The sequence below is a fragment of the Helicoverpa zea genome, chromosome 31, assembly GCF_022581195.2.
Source record: "Helicoverpa zea isolate HzStark_Cry1AcR chromosome 31, ilHelZeax1.1, whole genome shotgun sequence".
Taxonomy (NCBI): Eukaryota; Metazoa; Arthropoda; class Insecta; order Lepidoptera; family Noctuidae; genus Helicoverpa; species Helicoverpa zea.
The window spans coordinates 7,611,548-7,635,570 of NC_061482.1; the positions used below are offsets into that span (position 1 = coordinate 7,611,548).

Sequence of the window (24,023 nt, forward strand, 5' to 3'; positions counted from 1 at the left end):
AACTCTACGTCCACACACTCTATTTTAAGCAGACCCACGTTAAAAATGGAGATAGGGATCTCTCATCATGAAATTATGTATATCTGCATCAGCAATTGAAGTGGTAGGACCGGATAAATCAAATCCATGTTAGAAAATACATTATACTGGGGATAGGCAATGTTATAATAATAACTTCAATTTTAGTAGGTACACATTCCCAGACCTACATGTTATTCTGAAACAATTATCCTATTACTGAATTAAACATCACCTTTAACTCTATAGTTATCGTTCGTGGCCTGGTCAGGCAGGTACTTACTTAAATATTTATAAATGCGCCATGGTATCTCTGATAGATCTAGTTTTTTAATGACTGGGTCGTGTGAACTTCACAATCAACACCCCTTGTTCACGTTAGACGGACTTGGGCATTCGCTGAAATCAGTTACGTGCTTTCAAAATGGCGCAGCAAACTTCAGGGAAATCTAATGTCAAGTGTAGAAAAATCGTTTACGCCAACAATAGCATGAAAAAGTCACCAAAGAAACGATTCTGGAGGAACAATTTCGTCGAGTTTTGTAAGAGGACGGATTTGCACGGATACAAATATATCGTGATGGATGAATTTAACTACGGTGAAAGGTTTGCGCATTTCCTAACGATGTAGGCTTTAAGTTTCTTTATTTATGGTATAAACTAATTAAGCACCCACCTTTTCTATATTTAGATTAATTCCCCTTTGCGAAACTTGAGAAAGTTTTGTATATTCTTAGACTAGGGATCTTTTATAAAATTAGATAAATGTGATCGATTTTTACTTGCTATAAAGGAACATTGTAAATTCTTTTTTGCTCTAACCTCCCCACTCAGAGACATTTAATGATTACTTAAGTCACTCCTTAGTGACGGAATGTCATACACATCCTTCACTAAGGAATGGCTTAAGTAACCATTAAATGTCTCTGAGTGGGGACGTAAGTCTACCTTCTTAAGAATAAAATCCGTAATATATTGGTCAGACAGTAAAATTAAACCTTTTATAGCTTTGATAAATTATGGCAACGTAATTATGGCAAGTCCTATAGGAAAATCGTGTCATGCTAATTAGACCATAATGTTTAGTGTCAATGAACAATTATCTCGAACTTGTTCATCTCTAGATGCTGTTGGGCATTAGCGGTGGTGACTAGTATTTTCGCTGCCATTTACTTTGTGGTCACCGCGTACAAATGGTACGCCAGGAATCCCATAGTCACTGTAAGTACCTAATCTATGCTGTTTATGTATGGTTTAAGTTTTTTTAGAGAAGCTTTTATTTTAAAATCTCCAACTCAAACTTGTAAGTATTTGGTAGGTAACCTTTACTCCGTTTGTGTAGGCCTTCACTTAAGATTAACAATCGCGATATCACTTAAAACCAATACATATATGGCACATTAAAAAATATAATGTTTCTGAAAATAATAGGTAGCTCAGTTAAATAAAAAGTCTTATCAAGGTGTGCCTACGGACATTTTACGTATATTTTTAACAGTCATAGGTTAAAAATTTAAAGCGTGGGAAATATATTGGTACAGGAACGGCAATGGCCAATATCCAAAGTCGACACGGACGAAGTCGCGCCAAAGCCTGTAGGTAGATAAACAATAAACAAGGTATCTAAAAAATGCACAATGTTATCAGATTTTATGCAGATTAATTTAAAGTACCTTCCTAAATGCATTTCGAAGATTGATTATTTTAAGAAGCTCGTATTAAAATAGATAAAACTCTTGCGTCATAATAAATATACAATTCATGAATATTGGATTAGGTATAACCTTAGGACTTCCTTTTCAATATTTCGTAATTCCCTTGAGCACTTAGTAACATCAACCAAATAAAATATTTTTAAAATAGAGTCTTTGCAGTTCTAAGACTTCAGAATAGTGGTTGAATCGTCGGAGAAATGAGTTACTTCTATATTAAAAGTTTACTTACCATAGAAGGGTTTATTTGCTTATACATTCTCGTATATTCCCATAACTCTACGGCTCCCTCCCGAAATAACTCCACGTTCCCGGATAATAAAGTATCCTTTTTCGGGTCGTGTTTAGGCTTTGTGCCAGATTTCATTAACATCCTTTTTTTAGCGTCACTTTCGAAATTATACATGCATAGATGTATGGTACATTGAAAGAATTTTATGACTTTACTTCTCGTCACAGTCTCGTGAGGAATAATGTGTACTATTTAATTTTAGATTATAGAAAGTACACAAGGAGCAATCTGGGATGTGCCATTCCCAGCTATAACGATATGCGATTTGAACATAGTCTCCAAAAAGGCTGCAAGGACTTTAGCCAACAATTTGTAAGTGTTCTATGTGTATCCAAATCAACTTGAATCATTTTCTCCAGTGGTCGCAAACGCAATGCTTTACATAAACGTAGGTTTTTTTTTTAATATTTACATTGGGGAGAAAGGGTAACACTTATGGTATGTCTGCGCCTTTCTCCTGACTGGTTTTGGGTTGGGGTTTGTGATGTTGTGGGTGGTTTAAGGAGGGATAGGTTTTTTCAATTATATAATATATACATATGTGAGGTACGCTTCGCTACACCACCCACAACATGGGATTGAAGACCGCTCGCGCCGAACGCGTTGTATTTACGTTCGTGCTATCTCGCTCGCGCGCGCATCTGTCTCGTTTCTTTTAGGTACTCACAGAGTCTTATCAGAGCGTTCTTATTGGACAATCGCGCGACGCTCTCGCTTGAGCGTTAACACTACTTCGGCCCCTGTTATTTTAGACTTAAGCTCGTTCTGTATTTACAAAATATACGATATACTATACTCTTCTACTTTACACCATCATTGCTGTTTTATTTATCAACTTTACCTGCATTGCTGCTACATTTTGGTGACCCCGAGAGAAAAATGATGGAACACAAGCAAGAAGTTAGCGAGCCTACAGAACTCGCTGTCGTCTCCGTGCAGTCGCGTCTCCTTCCCTTCTGGCGTGAATATCCTCGCATGTGGTTCATTCAATTCGAAGCCGTCATCGAGCCGCAGAAGACCAGTGACGAAAACAAATATCGTTACGTCCTGGGCCAACTACAACCGACCGACCTTCAACATGTCACAGACATCGTGATCAAGCCGCCAGAAACTAAGAAGTACGAGGCCATCAAACAACGCCTTCTCTCCGTGTACGAGCAGTCCGAGGTGAAAAACTTTAAGAACCTCATCAGCGGATTGGAACTTGGCAACCAAAAACCGTCTCAGTTGCTACGACGTATGCGCGAACTCGGCGGCAACATGATCACCGAAGATGGCATCAAGATTGAGTGGATGAACCACCTTCCGCCGCAAATGCGAGTTGTGCTGTCTGTGAACACAGATTCATCACTCGATATGCTCGCGGCAATGGCAGACAAGATGATGGAATATTCCGAGTCGGCAAATATCGCAGCTGTCTCTTCATCTCAACCAGATTCTGCGGCAGTAAACCAGCAAATCATGTCCGCGCAGATACAAGTTCTCTCAAAACAACTCGAGAATCTGACACTCGAGATCTCCGAACTTCGTAGCCGTGGAAGACCAAACCATCGCCGTTATCAGCGTTCCCGCTCAAGATCAAAGTCCACTGCATGGCATCAACACGATCCCAATCGAGTATGTTACTACCACTACCGATTTGGAGATCAGGCAAGACGCTGCGTGTCACCGTGCGCTAGGCGAAATCAAAAGAAGTCGGAAAACTAGAAGAGGCACCGACCGTGGCGGACGTCGGTGTAACTACGACAAGTAACCGCCTATGTGTCTTCGATCGCAACACGAATCACCGTTTCCTCGTTGACACCGGTGCGGATATCTCCGTCCTAGCCGCCACCCCAATACATAAGAAGAAATGTTCGCCAACATCATACAAACTATACGCCGCGAACAGTTCACCAATCAATACCTACGGCGAGAAAGATCTACAAATCGACCTAGGCCTCAGAAGACGATTTCGCTGGTCATTTGTAGTCGCAGATGTCAAAACATCGATACTCGGAGCTGACTTCCTTCGCCACTTCAAACTCCTCGTCGACTTGCATCAAAAGAAGCTAATCGACAAGGTGACACAACTATCGATAAACGCCGTAGAAATCTCGTCGATGCAACAAGCCGTTTACGTACTTAGCAACAAGCAGACATATCAAGACATACTCAAGCAATATCCAGATCTACTGCGACCTATGTCCTTGAAAACGCCCGCTAAACACAACGTCGTGCATCACATCGAGACTACGGGACAACCTGTCTTCGCCCGTGCTCGCCCCCTGCCGCCCGACAAATACAAAGCGGCTAAGGACGAATTCGAACGCATGATGGAAATGGGCATATGTCAACCTTCCAAGAGCCCGTGGGCCAGCCCACTCCATGTGGTAAAGAAGAAAGATGGCAGTCTACGAGTGTGCGGCGACTACAGACGTCTAAATTCAGTCACGCTACCAGATAAATACCCGATTCCGCGCATACAAGACTTCACCTATCAACTACACAGTAAGAAGATCTTTTCAAAACTCGACATGAAAATGGCCTACTACAAAATACCAATAAACAAAGAAGACGCTCAGAAAACGGCAATCATCACACCCTTCGGGTTGTTTGAATTCACCTGCATGCCGTTTGGCCTACGTAACGCTAGTCAAACTTTCCAACGATTCATGCACGAGGTTCTGCGCGGCATCGAGGGATGTTTTTCATACATCGACGATATCTTGTTGTACTCAGATAACGAACAAGAACACAAGGAATTACTGCATCGAGTTCTTGACCGCTTGAACAAATACGGCGTATCACTCAACGTAAACAAATGTGAATTTGCACAGGCGAAAATCAATTTTCTCGGCTATGAAGTAACAGCGGACGGCATAAAACCAACCGAAGAACGGATAAAAGTCATATCCAGTTATCCTCAACCGAAAACTATCATCGAGCTTCGTCGTTTCCTGGGCATGCTGAACTTCTACAGAGATTGTTTACCAAATCAAGCCGACATGCAAAGTGAACTCAACAAATATCTGCACAATGGGAAAAAGAATGACAAAACGCCTATCACGTGGACGCCGGCCGCCGAACAAGCATTTCAAAAATGCCGCCAAAGCATACTGGAATGTGCAACACTATCGCACCCTATCGCCGGCACCCCACTCTGCATCATGACGGACGCTTCTGACCACGGCATTGGAGCGGTGCTACAACAACGTGACAACGCAGCCTGGAAACCGCTAGCATTCTTTTCCAAAACATTGAGTGCTACGCAATCACGATACAGCACGTATGATCGCGAACTACTAGCGATCTACGCGGCTGTGAAACATTTTCGAAGACTCATCGAAGGCTGTGACGTCACCGTCTACACTGATCACAAACCGCTGTCCTATGCGCTCTCAAGGCCGCAAAGTAGCAGCGACACTCAGCGACGTGAGCGACAACTCCACTTTATCAGTCAATTCGTCAAGAACATCGTGTACGTAAAGGGAGAAGAAAACTCAGTCGCTGACGCCTTATCTCGTATTGACGAAATACAATGCCCGTCAAACATCGACTACGACAAGTTATCACGTGATCAAGATCAAGACGATGAGCTGAAACAATTGAAGCTGCAGCCGAATTTAAAATTCATCTCAGTTACTTTGCCTGGCACGCAACGACCAATCACGTGCGAGATGTCAACGTCCACGCTTCGCCCATACTTACCACCGGCACATCGTTTTGCTGCATTCAAAGCGCAACATGATCTCTGCCACTCTGGTATCAAGGCGACTAGGAAGCAAGTGACATCGAAGTTCTTCTGGTCATCCATGAACAAAGACGTAACAACGTGGACAAGAAACTGCGTCGGCTGTCAGCGAGCAAAAGTACATCGTCACGTCGTCACGCCGCTAGGAAGTTTCCCGCCATCTCAACGCTTCGAACACATACATATCGATATAGTCGGCCCACTTCGACTATCTTACGATTATCGATATTGTGTTACGATCATGGACAGATTTACAAAGTGGCCAGAAGCTGTACCAGTGCGTGAAATAACAGCTGAGATCGTCGCAAAAGCGCTGTATGAAAACTGGATTGCGAGATTCGGCTGCCCACTACGTATATCAACCGATCAAGGCAGGCAGTTTGAATCGTCGTTGTTCAGCGCGCTAATGAAGAAACTCGGCATTACACGCATACGTACAACTGCATACCATCCGCAGTCAAACGGTCAAATAGAGCGCTGGCATCGTACGCTAAAAGCTGCGTTAATGGCTAGAGGCGCAACTACCAACTGGAGTGACGAACTTCCCACCGTACTACTTGGCCTCCGAACAGCGCTGCGTGAAGACAACAACCTAAGTCCCGCGCTAATGACCTACGGTTCTACGCTACGTGTGCCATCGGATTTCTTCGCGCCGACTACTACAATTAACATGTCGGACGAAGATTACGTACGCTGCCTCACACAAACGATGACGTCACTCTCACCTTCGTGCACTACCGCGAGAACATCAGCCAGTCCCTTCATACATAAGGACCTCGGTACGTGCACACACGTCTTTGTGAGGAACGATACCGTTCGAGCGCCGCTGTCACCACCCTACGATGGACCGTATCCTGTGCTACAGAGACACGAAAAAATCTTCAAGATACAGCTACCGAATCGAGAGACAGTTGTATCGCTGGATAGACTGAAACCGGCATACATCTGCAACGAAAATGATTCGCCAAACACTACGTGTCCTACGAGTACACCGAGCATCGTGGATCCTGTACCTTCACAGCAACCCTACGTCACCAGGACCGGCAGAGTATGCAAGCCAAACGTACGCTTCGCTAAGGGGGGGGTACTGTGAGGTACGCTTCGCTACACCACCCACAACATGGGATTGAAGACCGCTCGCGCCGAACGCGTTGTATATACGTTCGTGCTATCTCGCTCGCGCGCGCATCTGTCTCGTTTCTTTTAGGTACTCACAGAGTCTTATCAGAGCGTTCTTATTGGACAATCGCGCGACGCTCTCGCTTGAGCGTTAATACTACTTCGGCCCCTGTTATTTTAGACTTAAGCTCGTTCTGTATTTACAAAATATACGATATACTATACTCTTCTACTTTACACCATCATTGCTGTTTTATTTATCAACTTTACCTGCATTGCTGCTACACATAATAAATAAAATATAAAACTAAATTTACGGATATGGTACAGAAGTAGAATCGGCGGTTACAAATGGGCTAGTTGTTGTTGTTAAACCGCTTGAGCTGCCTCGTAAACATTAGCCGTCTTACCACAAAAACTTGTTAACGTCAGTTTAAGACTTGTCTAAAAAAATGACAAATTATGACGTTGACATATGGTTCATTTTGGAGCCACATTTTTTTTAGACAAGTGTAAAACAGTGGTTAAAGTTTTTGTAGTAAGGCCACATATCGCCAAGTCCGAAGTTAAAGGGTAAATTGCTGTCCCGAATTTAGTGTGAGATATTTAAGTGCAGACCACGGCTTTATGTACTTTGATGATTACGCGACTTTGGTGATTACGCTGTGTTCCCTATCTTCATTGCTGTAATTGCTTTCCTAATTATAATCATTTCTAGGACTCTTCCTGACAACGTGACTGCGGACTTCGTTTTCGAAGCGTTCCGTTTGGTACCATTGTTGTTCTCAACATTCACAGCTACAGATGAAGAACAGGCAGATTTGCAGATATTGCAAGGTGTCATAGACTATAATAACATGACCGTGGAAACTTTATTTCAAACTGTGAGTAAGCTATATCCAAAGATTTATTATTTGAAAAAGGAAGTAAAGGTCTCTGCACACAGCGGGCGCGGCACGGCGGGACGGAACGGCGGGACGGAACGGCGACGCGACACTGAGCAGTTGTATTGTACTAGATGTTACGGACGACGCCACACAGAGCCGTCCCGCTCGACGCGACGGTAACTGTCGCGCCACGCCGCCGCCGCGCCGAGCGGGAATATAAATCACGTATACAACACACACGAATACAGGCGGGACGGGACGTAATCGCGCCCGCAGTGTGACCGATGCCGCCGCGCCAGCGCAGCGTCGCCGCCCCGCCACGCCACGCCGCGCCCCGCCACGCCACGCCGGCTGTGTGCAGAGACCTTTAGACAATTAATGTATGAACGGATTTTAATTCCAAAAAAAACATCGGTTACTGTTAAGTATTACGACGTATGAATCTTATGATCTGATAACTAGGTGATGGTAAACCTAGCTATCGTTTTTGTCATCTTTTATTTATTAAGTAGTCCGTTTTCGTCAAAAGCGTTACGACGCTTTCTGTTATTTATAACTTTTCAACTAGGTTCATGTTTCCAACTTTATTGCGTTAATGCGTTCGACACTGTCCTGCGAAAATTAAGTTAAAGTTGTAAGGTAATTAGACTCAAGTTGATAAATAATATGTCTCACTTTCTACACACCTTGCAGCTATCCCCAGCTTCTACATGCAGTAACTTGGTGCAACGATGCATGTGGAAGAACGTCGTATATCGCTGTGACGAGATATTTCAGCAAATCTTCACTTTGCTCAGCATTTGCTGCACTTTTAATTATTTCGCCGTTATGGATCCTATTACGTAAGTGTTGTTATTTATACGTTTTACTACAGGGCCCTTATAATAAATCATTGAAACGTTTTGTTAATCTCAGTGGTCATTTCGACGTTTGTTTTGGCAAGGTCGCTAGTCTACTAAATATGCGTAGAATTATGGCGCTTTCACACCTGAGGATTTTCCGTTCCCTGGTACAAGAAACCTATCGTGCGGTTTTTTTTTTATATGCAGCGTTTTGACTGGTTATCTCATATATTACCACCAATACGATCCACTTGATAAAACTCAGCGAGAAAAGAAGATTATACAAAAGAAGTGCGTCTAAAATGCCGCTTGAACCTCTTTTGCAGTCGTTACGGACAGTCAGAAGCCGAAAAGTCTTACAACCAGTCGTACCAAACGGTTGGTCAGATAGGCAGTCGATCTATGTAAGGTACCTGTCAGCACTCAACTGCATACGGCCTGCCGGTACACGGCTAGACTGGAAGCCGACCCCGAAAGACTGGGAAGATCATACTTAACCTTTTTATAATGGGTTTTCCGCGCCTAATAAATAAGGAAATACAGAATCCTAGCGTATACTATACACGCAAAAAATCCGCCAGTGTGAAAGCGCTGTACCGGTTTTCCTAATTTCCTTTGTGAAAGTGCGTGACCGTGGTGTCCGCGGACGCGGTCTGTCACCCCTTGGACATTAGCATCTGGGTCGGACCTCCTTCCCGCATCCCTTTTCCTGTCCTCCTGTCAAACTTCTTGATCCTGTGATCCTAACGGCTTATAAAGTGCCTATAGGACAAAGACTCTCTTTAGGCTACTCGAAAGTACTTACACAGCTGTGTAATATGTTTTGATTGTTCGTTGTTTTTACCTATTATTCTATTCCATAGCACATAATCGTTTAATGTTCTGCTAATTATCTGTTATCAGCGATTTCACTCCACGTCCTGACGAACTAAGTTAGCAGCACCCAAATAATTAAGTAAATGTTCTTTATGTAGATTTATTATACGCAAGTTTTCATTCACAACATTGCCCTAGGAAACTTTGTCCGAAGAACAAATTAATCGACCGATCCACTTAGCAAATTGAGCTACTTAAAATATTACCACATGGAAAGATCTAGAAGATCTTATTAGGTACGCCTATAAATATTCTAGCCAAATAGCTTCATATATAAGATACACTCCACTGCATTACCTCGTTAAGTGCCTTGACAATTTCATAGGTACTTAAATTGGAACACACCATAGTGCACTACAGATCCAACCTTAAAATCATAAGCCATGAACAAATGTAACTTAAAACCTGCTGAGAGAATTTTCAACTGAAAAACCAGTGAATTTATTACATAATGTCTCGATAGTATCTCTTCTCTGCAGGATACTACATAAATATTTTCTAAACGTTATTGTAATAATTTAAACGACTGGTTGGAGCTGTCTCACGATTCGTATTGCGGCAATTTCGAGTTCTTTCATTTATTTTTCTATTCTTACCATTACCATGAATACATACAGGGTGATTTGTAGTGAGAGCATATGTTTTTAAGCGGTTATAACAGGTCATTTGCAACTTTTATGTATCGACTAGACTAGCATCTGGAATTGAACCACTATTGTAATATTCGAAGTGATTTTTGAAAATATATTTTAAGTAAATATTTTCAATTAAGTTGTTGATAGACAAATGCCTACATAATCTGTTTTGTTGTTGCTTTAAAGTGAGGTAGTGGGCTGAGATAGGTATTATACCGATAAATGCTTCACGGAAATTAGAACACAGTAAAATGAGGTATCCCAGCTGCCCATGACAAGCAATCCTGTAATAATGGGTGACAAATAAATAAAAACTCAATAATAGATCGGTTTAAATAATGTTGGCACCTATGTAGATATAGATTCATGTGAACAGCCATTTTGCGACAAACATAATTATGTAGTCCTTATTGAATTTTTGGACACCTAATTAAGTACCAACATGAAGTCATTATAATAGAATTAGGGTCACCTTATCGTTTCATTGAACGTTTATCTACTGCATATTCATATCTCTGGATTACCGGTTTTAAATATTCGTACCTATAGGTATCTGTTTCTTAATGATAATCCAAGAGATAAAAATAATCTTGAAGAAGAATTTTAATTAATTTACCAAGGGGTCAATATTGGAGAAAGACATTCATGTTGGTGTTAACATTAATCTTAGCTATGAAAAGTGATTTGAATGAAAAAAAAACTAGCCTAGTTTTTATCAGGCTTCAGGAAATAGGTAATTCCCTCGTGGCGTGATCAAAACTGCAAGGAAAAACTATACCTACATAATACGTAAAGTGTCATATCTCCAAGGCAGTTCCTGTCGAGCGACCAACTAAACTTGAATCCGATAGTCTAAAAGCAATCGGTTGCAAGACTATAACTTTCACTCAGCATAGACTTTGGAAAGAGATAATCAATCATTAGGGCGATAAAATTTAAAAATAAGCATAGTTTCTCCTACAAATATAAAGTACATTTATTTTATTCTGACTTTTGCCCAAAGTAATATAAATTGATTGCATTGCCAGCGACTTATCATTCAGATATGTCTCTGATAATGTTGATTTTCTTAAACTATTATAATCTACTCGCTCAAAGTTTTGCTCAAACATGCACATATACCTACTACACTATTTTTTAAAGTATTTCTTTTGCTTATTTTGTAAAATATTATTCATTGTAATAATTCTGGAATATGAATGTGTACTTACTTACTGCATGAAGGTAAATTAATCGTCTAACAACCTTTGATGTCAGTAGATAATGTTTTATCAACGAATGCCCCTTGAAAGTCATACTGACAATAAACCCCCGTTCAACGTTATAAGGGTGAAAGTGATTTTGTTTTTTTACTCCGCCTTCTCGGTTATTAAAATATCAACGGATTTACTTACCCACTTGCGTTCGGGAGGCAATGTTCCTGTGGATATGGTATGGTAGCCGTGCGTTTTGGTAAGAAATACCTACTTGCTTTTATGTCTCAAAAGTTACTAGCCATATGGACCAAAGGCTAGTTTAGCTAATAGGTCATACTTAGCATTTAGTAGACCACATCCTATCCGAATGAGCGAAACAGTTTCGTTGAGACGTGGGGACCGCGGAAAAAACTAAGTACATGTATGTATAGTCTTGTATAGAGGTAATATCTCTCTCTTTGTTGCTGCCGACGTCGCTCTAGGACATGAAGCGATCATATCAGTTTACTTATTTGAAAATCAATTGACGAAGCACGTTAATATTACCTACCTACTAAGAAATAACGATTAGTTAGATTGATAAGAAACAAAATTAGGATATCTACAACTTACTCTTAATTAGGTGTTGTTATCCGGCACGTATTTTTTAAAGATTTTAATTGAAATCTTTATAATTATGGAGTTGTTCTGTACGCCATAATTGGTTTAGAAAATAATAAAAACTCCTATGAAAATACAAATGCCACAATGGTAATGCTGTGCATAGTTTATACAACAGGTAATTGCGTCATAAGTAAATACAAGTAAAAATCAGGCTTCGCCATCACTTTTACCTAATATTCCTAATAGACACTCTCCGCAGGGCCCGTGGCTCAGATAGACCGTTTAGCTGTCGGTCGCCTGATCTCTCTCTGTTCGTGTCTTGATGGAAGTGAGGGTAGAGGGTGCACCTTTGTCTGTGCGTACGCTTAAACACTAATGCCCATTTTCACCAACAATCTCTTAATCTAAGTGCCACTTAGAATAAGGGCTCTCCCAATTTTGACATAAATAACTATGGATAAGGGATACCTAAACTTTGGTGAAAACGAAATTCTTATTAAGTGTTCCGCTCTTAGGGGATCCCTTAATTTAGGTATTTGTTGGTGAAAATAGGCATAAGTAAATGATGACTGGTAAAGCCAGCTGATCTCCTTCGATAAAGGCGGAAATTGATCTGGATGCTATCATTGCTTTAAAATTATGCTGTAAAATTACCTGTCATGTTTTTACTATTATAATTTGCAGTGATAACGATGAACTTTACGTGCAAACGCCTCGGCGTGTGGCTTCGTGTGGCTACCAGACGGCACTGACAGTTCTTCTGTACACCGATCCTGAAGACTACTATAGTGCTATGATAGCATCGCAAGGAGCTTTGGTACGCATTACAATCTAGATACTTTTTGCTTATTTAAAAACATTTGTATGTGAAATGAGCGATTATGAATCAATTGTAGAACGTTGTTTAAAGTTCTTTCATGCAACGATTGAGATTGTTATTTTCTAATGCTATTTACTTGAGAATAAAGATTTTATGGTTTCACTCCATACTTAGCACCTTCCTAGTCAGTGTTACACTCTTACATCGCACTTACTCCCATCTAATGTACCTATTTACGATGGAATGCTTCGGTTTAGGACTTTGAGAATGATGTGTGGGTAAGGGAGTATTTGGAATATAGAACCCTTTCCGCACACATGGCGAAATTCCCATCACGTCGGTAATCAACCCCTAATGATACTCTACCGCAAAAATTCGAAGGTTAATAGTCCGGGCCACTATGGCCACATGGCTGTTTATGTTCACAAGTCCCAAATGAGTTAACGAAAATTCTTAAATAAATTGTGAGAGAAAGTTGCGCTGTAATTTTTAAGTTTGTAGCTCACCCAGGCTTTTTTACCTTAGGCTTTACAAACATGTCTAATGCTTCAATAGCCATAACACGCCGTTCACTTCTTTCAGACGTCAGCCGCACAGTCCATCGATCCATATTCATGCCAAAAACTGCCTTACAACGTGAGCCACTAACTATAAATATTAATAGGTATATACATAAATCGAATTTCACAAGATACTTAGAAGAAAATAATATTGAATTACGCATGCATATGTTTCGTAATTAGCAGGGTTGATCGAGTTATCGTTCGGTACGCTCATGTACCTCCTAGCAAACAATCGGCTTCTGCGATGCGTAAATGACAAGCAAACTGCGATGCAATACTTATTGGAAAGGATTAACACGAGTATAACTTAATACATGACTTGTTTTTAGCACGTGTAGATTCTATTTGAAAAACAGTTTTGTGGGAAGTCATCAAATATGACCCCCTGTCAGCACTTTGGGAGGGAATGTCAGTAGTTTTATGACTAAAACCTTACCTACCTTAGTTCCCTCTGCAGTCCTTTGTGTACCAAGGCCGCAGTCACTGTTTCGAACAATACGCAGCACTGGCCGGAACGCTTACATGCTCAATTGTTTTTCGAACTAAAACAGTACATACCTAATCCATTTTGATTTTACATATATGAGAAACTAGCTTCCGCCAGCGGCTTCGCCCGCGTGGTGTGTTGATAAAAAGTAGCCTATGTGTTAATGCAGGGTATCACCTATCTACATACCAAATTTCAATCAAATCGGTCCAGCCGTTTTTGCGTGATTGAATAAAAAAACATACATCCATACATTCTCACAAACTTTCACATTTATAATATAAGTAGGATATAAGTAGGATTTTGTTAGTACCAGTTTTTGCCGGCTACCGATAAAAGTTATGTTTTTACTAAGTAAGTAGTAAGTCTAGACCTAGACTCATTAGTTTTTACGAACTCTGCCTTTGCAGCATATGTACTCTTATAGTTGTTTATGTGGATATGAAGACGAAGAAGATTATGTATTCGAAGGTACCTACATAAGATAGCAAAAATTCGTGGGTATGCTATAAGTAGTTACATCATTATACGAGTATAAAGATTAACACGATTAGATTATATTTATTTTTAGGTATAATTCCCTTCAAATATTTGTTATTGATTGTGACAGTCGTTTTAAATTCTGCTGTTTTATTTTTACCTTTAGAAGAACATTGTCCATTAGTCATATTCTATTTTTCTCTAGGACATGAAACGCCGTCAGCCTATCTTCTTGCCTGCTTTGGAGGTAAAGCATAAAATCCCCGGCGCATTCATCTTTACGGGCCATCACGAGTCATATTTTACCAGGTTTCATAAAAAAATAGCTTCTAACTGGTTTATCCGTTTTAGTTAGATAATGCGTGTGACATTTCAAATTCAAAAGTCAAACCTCGGGTTAATTTAAATTGTCAGATTAAAAACAGTTTTTAAAATAAATGAATATGACGCACCATTTGCTGGTTCACATTTTTCCCTTTTATCTCAAACGCTTTATTTGTTTCTGAGATTTTGATTTCCCAACGGATTTTTGAGCAGTTCGCATTTCTATTATCATTTTCATGCTTTTGCATATCATAGCAGGTACTATAAATAATAAACTGGATTTTCTAGTGCAACTGGATGAAGAAATAGAGGTTTAAAACGTTAATACAAGTAGGTAAATAAAACGGTAAATAAAGATAAAACGGTTTGAGCTTATTTAAAATATTGCCGAAGAAATGTTATACACATATTTTTAGATTTTCAATAGCTTCAGGAAAATTATAGTGTTTAGATCATCAATATAATTCATTATCGTCCGTGCAAACAAAGGTGGTTGTTGCGGGTTTCCAATGAAAAAGCGAGGGTGAAGTGCTACGCGGAAACAATAAAAACAGTTCATAAGCAATTGCTACCGACCCACCATAAAAAAAATTAAAAACTAACCGCGTAACATTATTCGTGTTTGGTGCTCAGACAGCGAGTGAGGCACGTACGTCTATTTGCTTAACTTCATAAATGTTCTTCATAATGTTAATTTGCGGAACCCTCGGTACCAGTAACGTCATCCTAAGTAAACACCCATCGCCCCAAAGTTATTATTTAAACTTGTAACTAATTTTATGCACACATATTACATGGTTATATCGGGAAATCGATCTGATAGCGGATTTGGCAAGTACATAGATTCATTTGTTTGTGTAGTATTTCACATAAACTAGAAGTGATATTATTTACCAAAGTACATACTCGCAACGGTCGCATGCCCAGAAAACACCCAAAAATCCTTTATTTTATAACAAAAAATTTACAAACATAAAGATAGAGTAATTTCCTTTTATTATCAGCAAGGATTTCCTGGACCCCTGACTGACCTCCCTCTAGCGTAAGATCTGCCACGCACACAACATTAATTGGTTGATTACGAATGATATTTTCTAAATCCTTAATTGATTGGCAGATACGCGGCTAACACGTGACTCGTGATATGCGTTATCAGTTGATTGTGACAACTGATTAAAGGTTAGAGTAGCAATCAAAATAACGGAAATCGGCCGTACGTTTTCCGTTAGGTACCCATAAGTATATTAAAATTTGTTAAGACAAAAATTGAGAAATATTTCTACAGAAAAAAAATATATGTTCTGTGGTTTGAGAAAATACTTGTTCCATAATTTTTCCCGCGTTTCTTTTAGAATGTGTCTTTGCATTAGCTATATTTATATATTATCCTCTCTTCCAAGAAGTGCAGTATCTGAAAGTCCTTACTTTCTCAAGATCCGAATACAGAATGAAATGCAAAAAAAATGCGTCTCTGAAAACTAACTATAAAAAAATACGAAACAAGTGGCTTAAACTTGCAAGACGAGATTCAAAAGCAATATTGCCCAGGGTACAACTTTATTTTTTTGTTTTATTTTTTGCGTTTCAGCTGTACGTAACTCACAGCGTCATCACCATAGGATGGCCTGGAGGACCTAAAAGAAAAATCAATTTATAAATAAAGGGTAGAACCATGATAATAGATTTCATTAACATTTACACCTGATAACAAATACATTGTCAAAAGTAATTTTAAGGAATTATTTATAACTAAAATTGTTTTTAATTAAACTAATATTCTAACATAGAAGTTTTTTTAATTAAACTAATACACTTACATGGAAGTTTTTTTAATTAAACTAGTATACTTACATGGAAGTTTTAACATTTCTAAATTCAGCTGAACAAAAATCTTTATTTGATGCCAAAAACTCTCCCAGCATTATGATTTCAATTCTAGGCAAATTAGCGCTGTTTGCCTTGATAAATCCGGGCTCCATAACTCGTGTTATAAACAATTAATTAATTAAAAACAAAGATCGCAGTGGAAGTTCACAATAACGAAATGTGACGTTCGCGCGCTTTCGCGCGAGTTGTTTTGAGAGATGACGTCACGAGCTCTGATTGGTGTTCAAGATATCATGGCGGATTGCCTTATTTCGTAATTTTATTTTATAAAAATACACATTAATCACATTATTAATAAAGAAAACAATGCGCGTTTTATATTCCAAGCTTCAAGTTTAATTTAATAAATATATTATTTTAATGATTTTTGATTACTGTCATCATGCCAATTGTACAATCCTATAACCTGGTTGATTCTCAGCCTGAAGGTGTTGCGGGATTGTTCGAGAGAATCGCCTAAGGATGCAGAAAAAACAAAGGAAGATTTAAGTTAGTGAAAGTCTGACAGTAAAAATCTGATAAATATTGACATCCATGTACGCGGCGTTTAATTCAGATTAAAAAATGACACCTACATATGGGATAGAAATGAAAATGTCATACCGGCTACTATATAAGACACAAGTAATAACTGATTTTCTTTCATTCAGGTAATTATCGACAACTCATACAACATCCCCGATTTGGACTCCCCAGTCCGCATGGTGAATCCCTCCACGGAGTTGCTCATAGCCCTGTCTCCTGAACGCACTTACACTACTGCGGGAATCCGATCATTTAGTCCTGATCAAAGGCAGTGTTATTATAGTGACGAGGTAAGTCTCAGCTACAAAGCTTTAGATTAGAGCCATGACTTGGCAAGACCTTGGAACTCCAATCCTTGGCCTGCTAATTTCTAGTGGTTTCTCAGCTGCCACAGATCAAAGAGAGTCATAAGTATAACAAGCTTCAAACGGATTTTCATAAATATCAATCACCAATGATCGATAAGATGATCAATGAGAAAAAACATAGTTAATGCATAGCTTTTAAAATAAAGAAAAAGCAAAATCAGGATTTATTGCAATGCCTTAATAATTTATAGCATTATAGAAATTATGACTCCAATAAATCAAGACGAAAATTGTATTTGTTTGCGAGCAAATGTAATGCATTGCTATGAATTAATGGATCTTTATGAAGAGTATTGTAGTCTGACGCAGGTAAATAAATAAACCCGTTGCAACCACTGTCACTCAGCGACTAATATAATACTGCCTCGTAAGATCCAATTACTATGATCAATATTAACTTACAATATTGTGTGTTACTTACAAATGTGACTATGTATTTTACTGATGCGTAGTTACATAAGGTGACACTCCCATTGAGCCCACATAAACAAATTACTGAATTTATATCAAAAACACCTGCCCTCCTTAACAGGGGCATCAGGTTGATATAGTTCTAATCTCCTTTGTCTTCCGATTGATCAATTAAAACAATACGATTACCGTGATTAATTTATCTGTGAATAACGCACATCGTCATTGACGCACATACAACAGATATGCGGACTTGGCGATTTTCCTATCAAATACATATATCATCAAATTATAAAAACTTAGGCATCGAATGTAATATCGTAATTAATTACTGACGCAGTTTATACTTTTTGGCGTCATGAGGTGTTTACTATCAGAGATTGCAACAATGCGACATTATTCAACCTGATTTTAGGGGGCATTGATTTACTTTGTATTGTTTATTATATCAACCAAACTGTTTCCAAGTAATTTATTATGCAATTCTTGAATCTAATTCGTAGAGATTACGCTGCTTTGTACAGATGTGCATTAGCTATACGTTGAAACCGCGTCACCATTGCATGAATAATGGCTCTCCAATATAAAACACAATATAGAGCTTTAAAATGAATTAGAATGAAACATGAGAAGTAACTGATAGGTGGTCGCACGTATTTCTTTGCGGATCCGTTGAAATGTTCTAGAAAAGACATTAATATTATTGCATTTCACTATGTTTATTTTAGTTATTACACTGAAGTATACTAGAAATCTTGAATTTTCTGTAAGAAATCACACGAAAAAGATCACAAAGAAACAATGACATATAGGCCAGGGTAGATAGCTTTAAGAAAAAGAAGTAATTTACACGAAGAGATAAGTAGTAATCTTTCTATCGCCTATATAATTGTGATAAACCAATTTTTACCCTTAAAAGCCCCCTCTTCAACTTCCTGACCTCAGGTCGCCCTTGAATTTTTTTTCACCTATAATTTTTCCGCATTCTGTACCCTTTGCGATAACTTCCTACTATATTTTAAAGTTTTTTTTGCGGTCTTCAAAGGCGACTGCAGTGGTCTACTGTTAGATTTACAATTGATCAATAGATTATGTGATACTATTGGTGTATGCGGGGGTAAAACTGAAACATGCTGTAAGTTTTTATTAAGCACATTACATGTATTTACATGCACGTTACATGGGTTTCATAAACTAATCTTGAGCATCCTTCCAGGTACAGATCGGTAAATTTCGACAATATTCATTCCATAACTGTATGGCGTATGAGAAGGTGTTGTGGATAAAGAAAGTGTGTAATTGCATGCCTCTGTCTTTTCCCGGAGAAGGTAATGTTATCTGTTAAAACTACTTTTACTCATGCGAAAATCACTCCACTGTCGAAGGTCTAATAATGAAAAGGCTACTTTTTATCCGAGTTCGGTTTAAATTCCCTCGAGACACGACGAGAAACAGGTACTTTGTTTATCTTTATTGTTTTTAAACATTGGTTCATAAGTGTTATGGGTTGTTTTCTTTTGGTGCGAAAACGGATCTACTTGTTTGCAAAGATATTTGTTACTATTTGTGCTGGTTTTACCTGTTAGAAAAGGGCTTTGCAAAGCCATAGTACTGATATTAACTGTAGCACAGGTTGGAAGCAAAGGAAAAGTTTATAAGCTGGATAGGTATAATAGTGGACAACTTTTGTTTGACGATGAGATTAAAGCTGATGAATCGCAGAGTTGTATGACTCACGGTGTATTTTTGAACAGCTGGTTTTAGGTTATCTACTAAACCTACAGCCTGGTCTGAAGTAAATACTGTCGATTATCAAATAAGACCACTGTAAGGTACTTACTGTATCATTAGGTCCTGGTGCCCGACGCCCATGTTCGTGTGTTCGCTGGTAGTAGGCAGGTGGTTCAATCGCATCGTCACAGCTTGACACGTTGTCAAAATTGCGTTTAATCACAGGTCGGCCAATCAGTGGGCTTCGCGCCGTAAACTCACCTTGCCTGCGCATTGACGGCAGTTATTTGGAAACATATGTAGCCTTAATTTCCACGTGACAGTTAATCGATGGCTTTGGATACTCAACATGTGTTTCATTCATCCCTCCACGAGCATCTTCAGGAAATGTTTTATGTCAGTGGTTTCTGCAAACCAACGCCTGCTGCCATCCAATTTATAGTTATCTAGGTAGTGGTTATAGTTATCTTTTATATCCAGTACCTAGATACTTCTTCATAAAACAGTTTTTAGAAGTGACATCACAGCAGGTCATAAAAGTAGGTAAATAGCCCTCATTATAATGTATGAGGCAACTTGCGTAATTACTTTCTACAGGTGCAACTAACTACAAGGATTTTCAATTAAACTTCGGTTCTGCATAAGAATTAACATTCAAACTACTTTATAATGGACTAGCTATTCCCCACGGTTTCGCTTGCGTCCTGAGGGAACTTCTTCTCGTACCCGGATAAAAAACTGTGTCCTTTATTAGTCTCAGCTAAATCGATTTTAATCGGGTTCGGCAGTTCGGCGTGAAAGCGCAAAACTCGGCTGGTTCCCATTTACTCCATACCCATCGTTCTCCGTTAGCAAAGTTTTCATATATTTCTTCCACTTAGGTCCAAAATTTTGTAGAACAAAATAAATAAATTGAAATATACCTTCCATATGTCTCCAAAAGATTTTGTGTATCGTCAGCAAAATATCGAAATCTTCATATCTTTTGGAGCTTTTATATTATATATTTGGAGATTTAAATATTTTTTTAAGAATTGCTTTTTCCACTGTGGACCCGTTGAGAATTAATTAGTGGTGGGAATAAGCCCAAAACTTAGATCTACAGATTTAATTTCGCATTTATAATCTTAATAAATTAACAGTAAGAGTGGTGAGATTTTACCTACCTTTCTATAGAACAAATGGATGTTTTTAATTAAAATAAGTAATTTTGTAGACGTGTTATGTACCTACATATGTAGACTGAGCGGCACATCAGAGGGCTTAGAATATGTACTTTTTTAAAGCAACGTTAATTAAGTTAACTGAGGTTTTCCACAAAGAATGGTATATATTTAGAATGCAAGCTATTATTACCAACTCGTTCTATTTTTAATGCAGAGTATTATTACAAGAATAACCATTTTTTTCAGCTGAATACCGGACCTGTAATTTCTATGACATGGATTGCATGGATCGTGTCTATAGTAAGTTGACTATTGCTCGTTTTCAGACTAGAATAAAAAAAAATATAAAGTATATTTTGGCTCGCATGCTGGTGAGCGCAGTGTGGGGTTACTTCGTCAATTACAGAATACAGACACTAGAAATAGCCATTTCTCAATTCAGTTTACAGAAATGTGTATAAAAGTTTGTTTGTAAGGCTTTCACGGTAAAACCGCCGAGTGGATTTAGACATGGCATGTATGTCATTAGGTATGGACAATGGAAATTAGCGGGTATATTTTTTTAATTACAGATCACGATTTTGGCAATCACACGGACGAGCGGCACAATTTCAAATGTTATCCCGAGTGTGAACATTATGACTACCCACTAGAAGTCGCTCTCGGTAACCTAGCAGACAATATTTACGTTAATGGACTTCCATTCTTGTAAGTTCTGTCGATATGTCCTTACTTATGTTAAACGTGCGAAAATATATAGTTCTGTATGTTTGTCTGTGAGGCTTGCGCGTCAAAACAACTGAACATATATGAAAGGTACACACAGTCTAAATCCTGAAAAGGGTCAAGGCTTTTTATCCGGGTGTGGAAGCAGATCTCTCGGGACGGCGGGGACAGTTTGTTTTCGCATAAATTACGTGCTCGTTTATTGAATTTATGAAATGTTTGTACATAGATCCTATTAGCTTATGAGATCATAATACAAGAGTATTTGTTTGGTTACAGCGATGACGTCAGCATTAAAAATCGATCGCTATTGAATGTTTTCTTCAACGACTTGGTATCTACCAGATATAGACGTGATGTTTATTTGAACTGGCAAAATATTCTAGGTGAGTATGCACTGAGAGATGAAGGATTTATTTTACAGCATCGATCTTAGTGATTATGGCTCTAAAATATTAAACAGAAAGAAAATAGGGGTTTTTCTATCAAGAAAATGGACAAGACATTTTAAGTCTACATAGTAAATTGAATCTTCTCTGTAATAGGTACTCGCGGAGCATGTAGCTCCCACGTAGACACATAGGTACATAGAAATTAATAGTGTCCAAGATACTAACGGCATAAGCAATCGTCTTGACATCAACACTTCCAAGGCACATTATCACTGTTTGTTTATAATTTTGTACCTCCATTATTTCAATCAGCGCACAAAGAGATGCTCTATTATGTTTACGTACCAACAATGTTTAATACATTAATAATGTGATTTCAGCTGCGTTTGGCGGTCTCCTGAGTCTCATGCTCGGCTTCACTCTAATATCCGGCTTCGACTTAGTCATGTTTTTCACAGTAAGGGTCCTGTACAATTCTGTCGTATCTCGCAATAAAATGAAGAACAGAATATACGTCAATGAATACCCCAATAAGAATAATTGGGTAGATAACACAGTTTCAAAATCGGTCCATCAAAAATCTCTCTCTTTGGAAAATTATCGCAATCACTATTTTGAAAAAAGCATTTATTATTAATTTTAAGTATTTATTTATCTCTACTAAATGTTTTCAGAAAATGCGTTTGAAGTGTTTTATATAGGAAGTAGTCAGTCGGTGTTAATAAAAAGTATATTAAATAAAATTTCCTTTATTTTATTAAATTAACCTTTTGATTGATTGATTGACCCCTGTGTCTAGCATTTGTGGACTATGAGAAGGCCTTTGACTCAGTTGAAATCTGGTCTGTTCTGGAGTCCCTGCAGCGTTGTCAGTAGGCGGCAGTAGATTGGCGATACATCCAAGTGATGAGATGTCTTTACGAAGCCGCTACAATGTCCGTCCAAGTACAGAATCAGCAAACAAGGCCCATACCGTTGCATCGAGGAGTGAGACAAGGGGATGTTATTTCCCCGAAACTGTTCACTAATGCAATAGAGGATATGTTCAAGACGCTGAACTGGAAAGGACGCGGCATCAACATCAATGGCGAACACATCTCTCACTTGCGATTTGCTGACGATATCGTCATCATGGCGGAAACGCTGGAGGACCTACAACAGATGCTGAACGACCTGGCTGAATCTTCTCTACGCATCGGCCTACGGATGAACTTGGACAAAACCAAGGTCATGTTCAATGAACATGTTCTACCGGAACCGATTGCGATACACGGCGCCGTTCTCGAAGTTGTTCGGAAATATGTTTACCTCGGGCAGACATTGCAGTTAGGTAGAAACAACTTTGAGGACGGGGTGAATAGGAGAATTCAGTTGGGTTGGGCTGCATTTGGGAAGCTACGTCGAGTCCTAACATCGTCGATCCCACAGTGCCTAAAGACAAAAGTCTTCAATCAGTGCGTCCTACCTGTCATGACTTACGGAGCCGAAACGTGGACACTGTCGGTACGGCTGGTTCACAAGTTTAAAGTCGCTCAGCGGGCTATGGAAAGGGCTATGCTCGGCATTTCTCTGAGGGATCGCATCAGAAATGAGGTAACCCGTCAGAGAACCAAGGTCATCGACATAGCCCACCGAATCAGCAAGCTGAAGTGGCAGTGGGTTTGCCATAATTAGCCGAAGAACCGATAACCGTTGGGGTAAACGAGTTTTAGAGTGGAGACCACGCCTCGGCAAACGTAGTGTAGGACGTCCTCAGGCACGGTGGAGTGATGACTTGCGCAAGACGGCTGGCAGGAGCTGGATGCGAGAAGCCGAAAATCGATCTCAGTGGCGTGCACTTGGAGAGGCCTATGTCCAGCAGTGGACTGCGATAGGCTGAAACCTTTTGATGAACCTTTTGATAATTTTGAAGAGTAGTGTGTTATGTTATATAGGTAGTAATCAGTCGGTGTAAATAAAGTATATTAAATAACATTTCTTTTCTTATTTACCTTTTGATACTTTTGAAGAGGAAAGCTTATGTTGGAATCGCTAGTTTGTTTCTGACCTGTGTGCTTAGCGAAACCGGCAGTCGATTGCCATTGACACAAATATTGTACCTACAATATCAATGATGATGACGATAACAGTGATAAACACATTTCTAATATTTTCCTGTTACATTCCTCTATTATACAATTAAGTGAAAGTGTACTCTTCTATCCACTTTAATATTTACGAGCATCATTAG

At 39.1% G+C, this 24,023-nt stretch overlaps 2 protein-coding genes across 2 annotated transcripts; both read left to right on the forward strand.

The window, feature by feature from the left end:
• Nucleotides 1-424: 424 nt before the first annotated feature.
• Nucleotides 425-22,536, forward strand: LOC124645125 (sodium channel protein Nach-like). Its single transcript, XM_047184876.1, has 12 exons — nt 425-624; nt 1,143-1,239; nt 2,225-2,334; nt 7,593-7,758; nt 8,455-8,603; nt 12,598-12,730; nt 17,125-17,289; nt 18,995-19,106; nt 20,922-20,975; nt 21,248-21,383; nt 21,681-21,787; nt 22,174-22,536. Exons 1-12 carry the CDS (start codon nt 443-445, stop codon nt 22,428-22,430), a joined length of 1,668 nt encoding a protein of 555 aa, XP_047040832.1. The 5' UTR covers nt 425-442; the 3' UTR covers nt 22,431-22,536.
• On the forward strand, nt 2,735-4,048 carry LOC124645126. The gene has a single exon (XM_047184877.1). The coding sequence runs from the start codon at nt 2,902-2,904 to the stop codon at nt 3,727-3,729; it is 828 nt and encodes a 275-aa protein (XP_047040833.1). The 5' UTR covers nt 2,735-2,901; the 3' UTR covers nt 3,730-4,048.
• Nucleotides 22,537-24,023: the final 1,487 nt, after the last annotated feature.

What these genes read in the sequence shown, in the direction of transcription:
- LOC124645125 (XM_047184876.1), top strand. Translation starts at nt 443, where the DNA reads ATGGCGCAGCAAACTTCAGGGAAATCTAATGTCAAGTGTAGAAAAATC. An exon ending in TAGCATCGCAAGGAGCTTTG is followed by an intron (nt 12,731 to 17,124) that starts GTACGCATTACA and finishes TCTTTCATTCAG; the next exon opens with GTAATTATCGACAACTCATA. An exon ending in AGTGTTATTATAGTGACGAG is followed by an intron (nt 17,290 to 18,994) that starts GTAAGTCTCAGC and finishes GCATCCTTCCAG; the next exon opens with GTACAGATCGGTAAATTTCG.
- LOC124645126 (XM_047184877.1), top strand. Translation starts at nt 2,902, where the DNA reads ATGATGGAACACAAGCAAGAAGTTAGCGAGCCTACAGAACTCGCTGTC.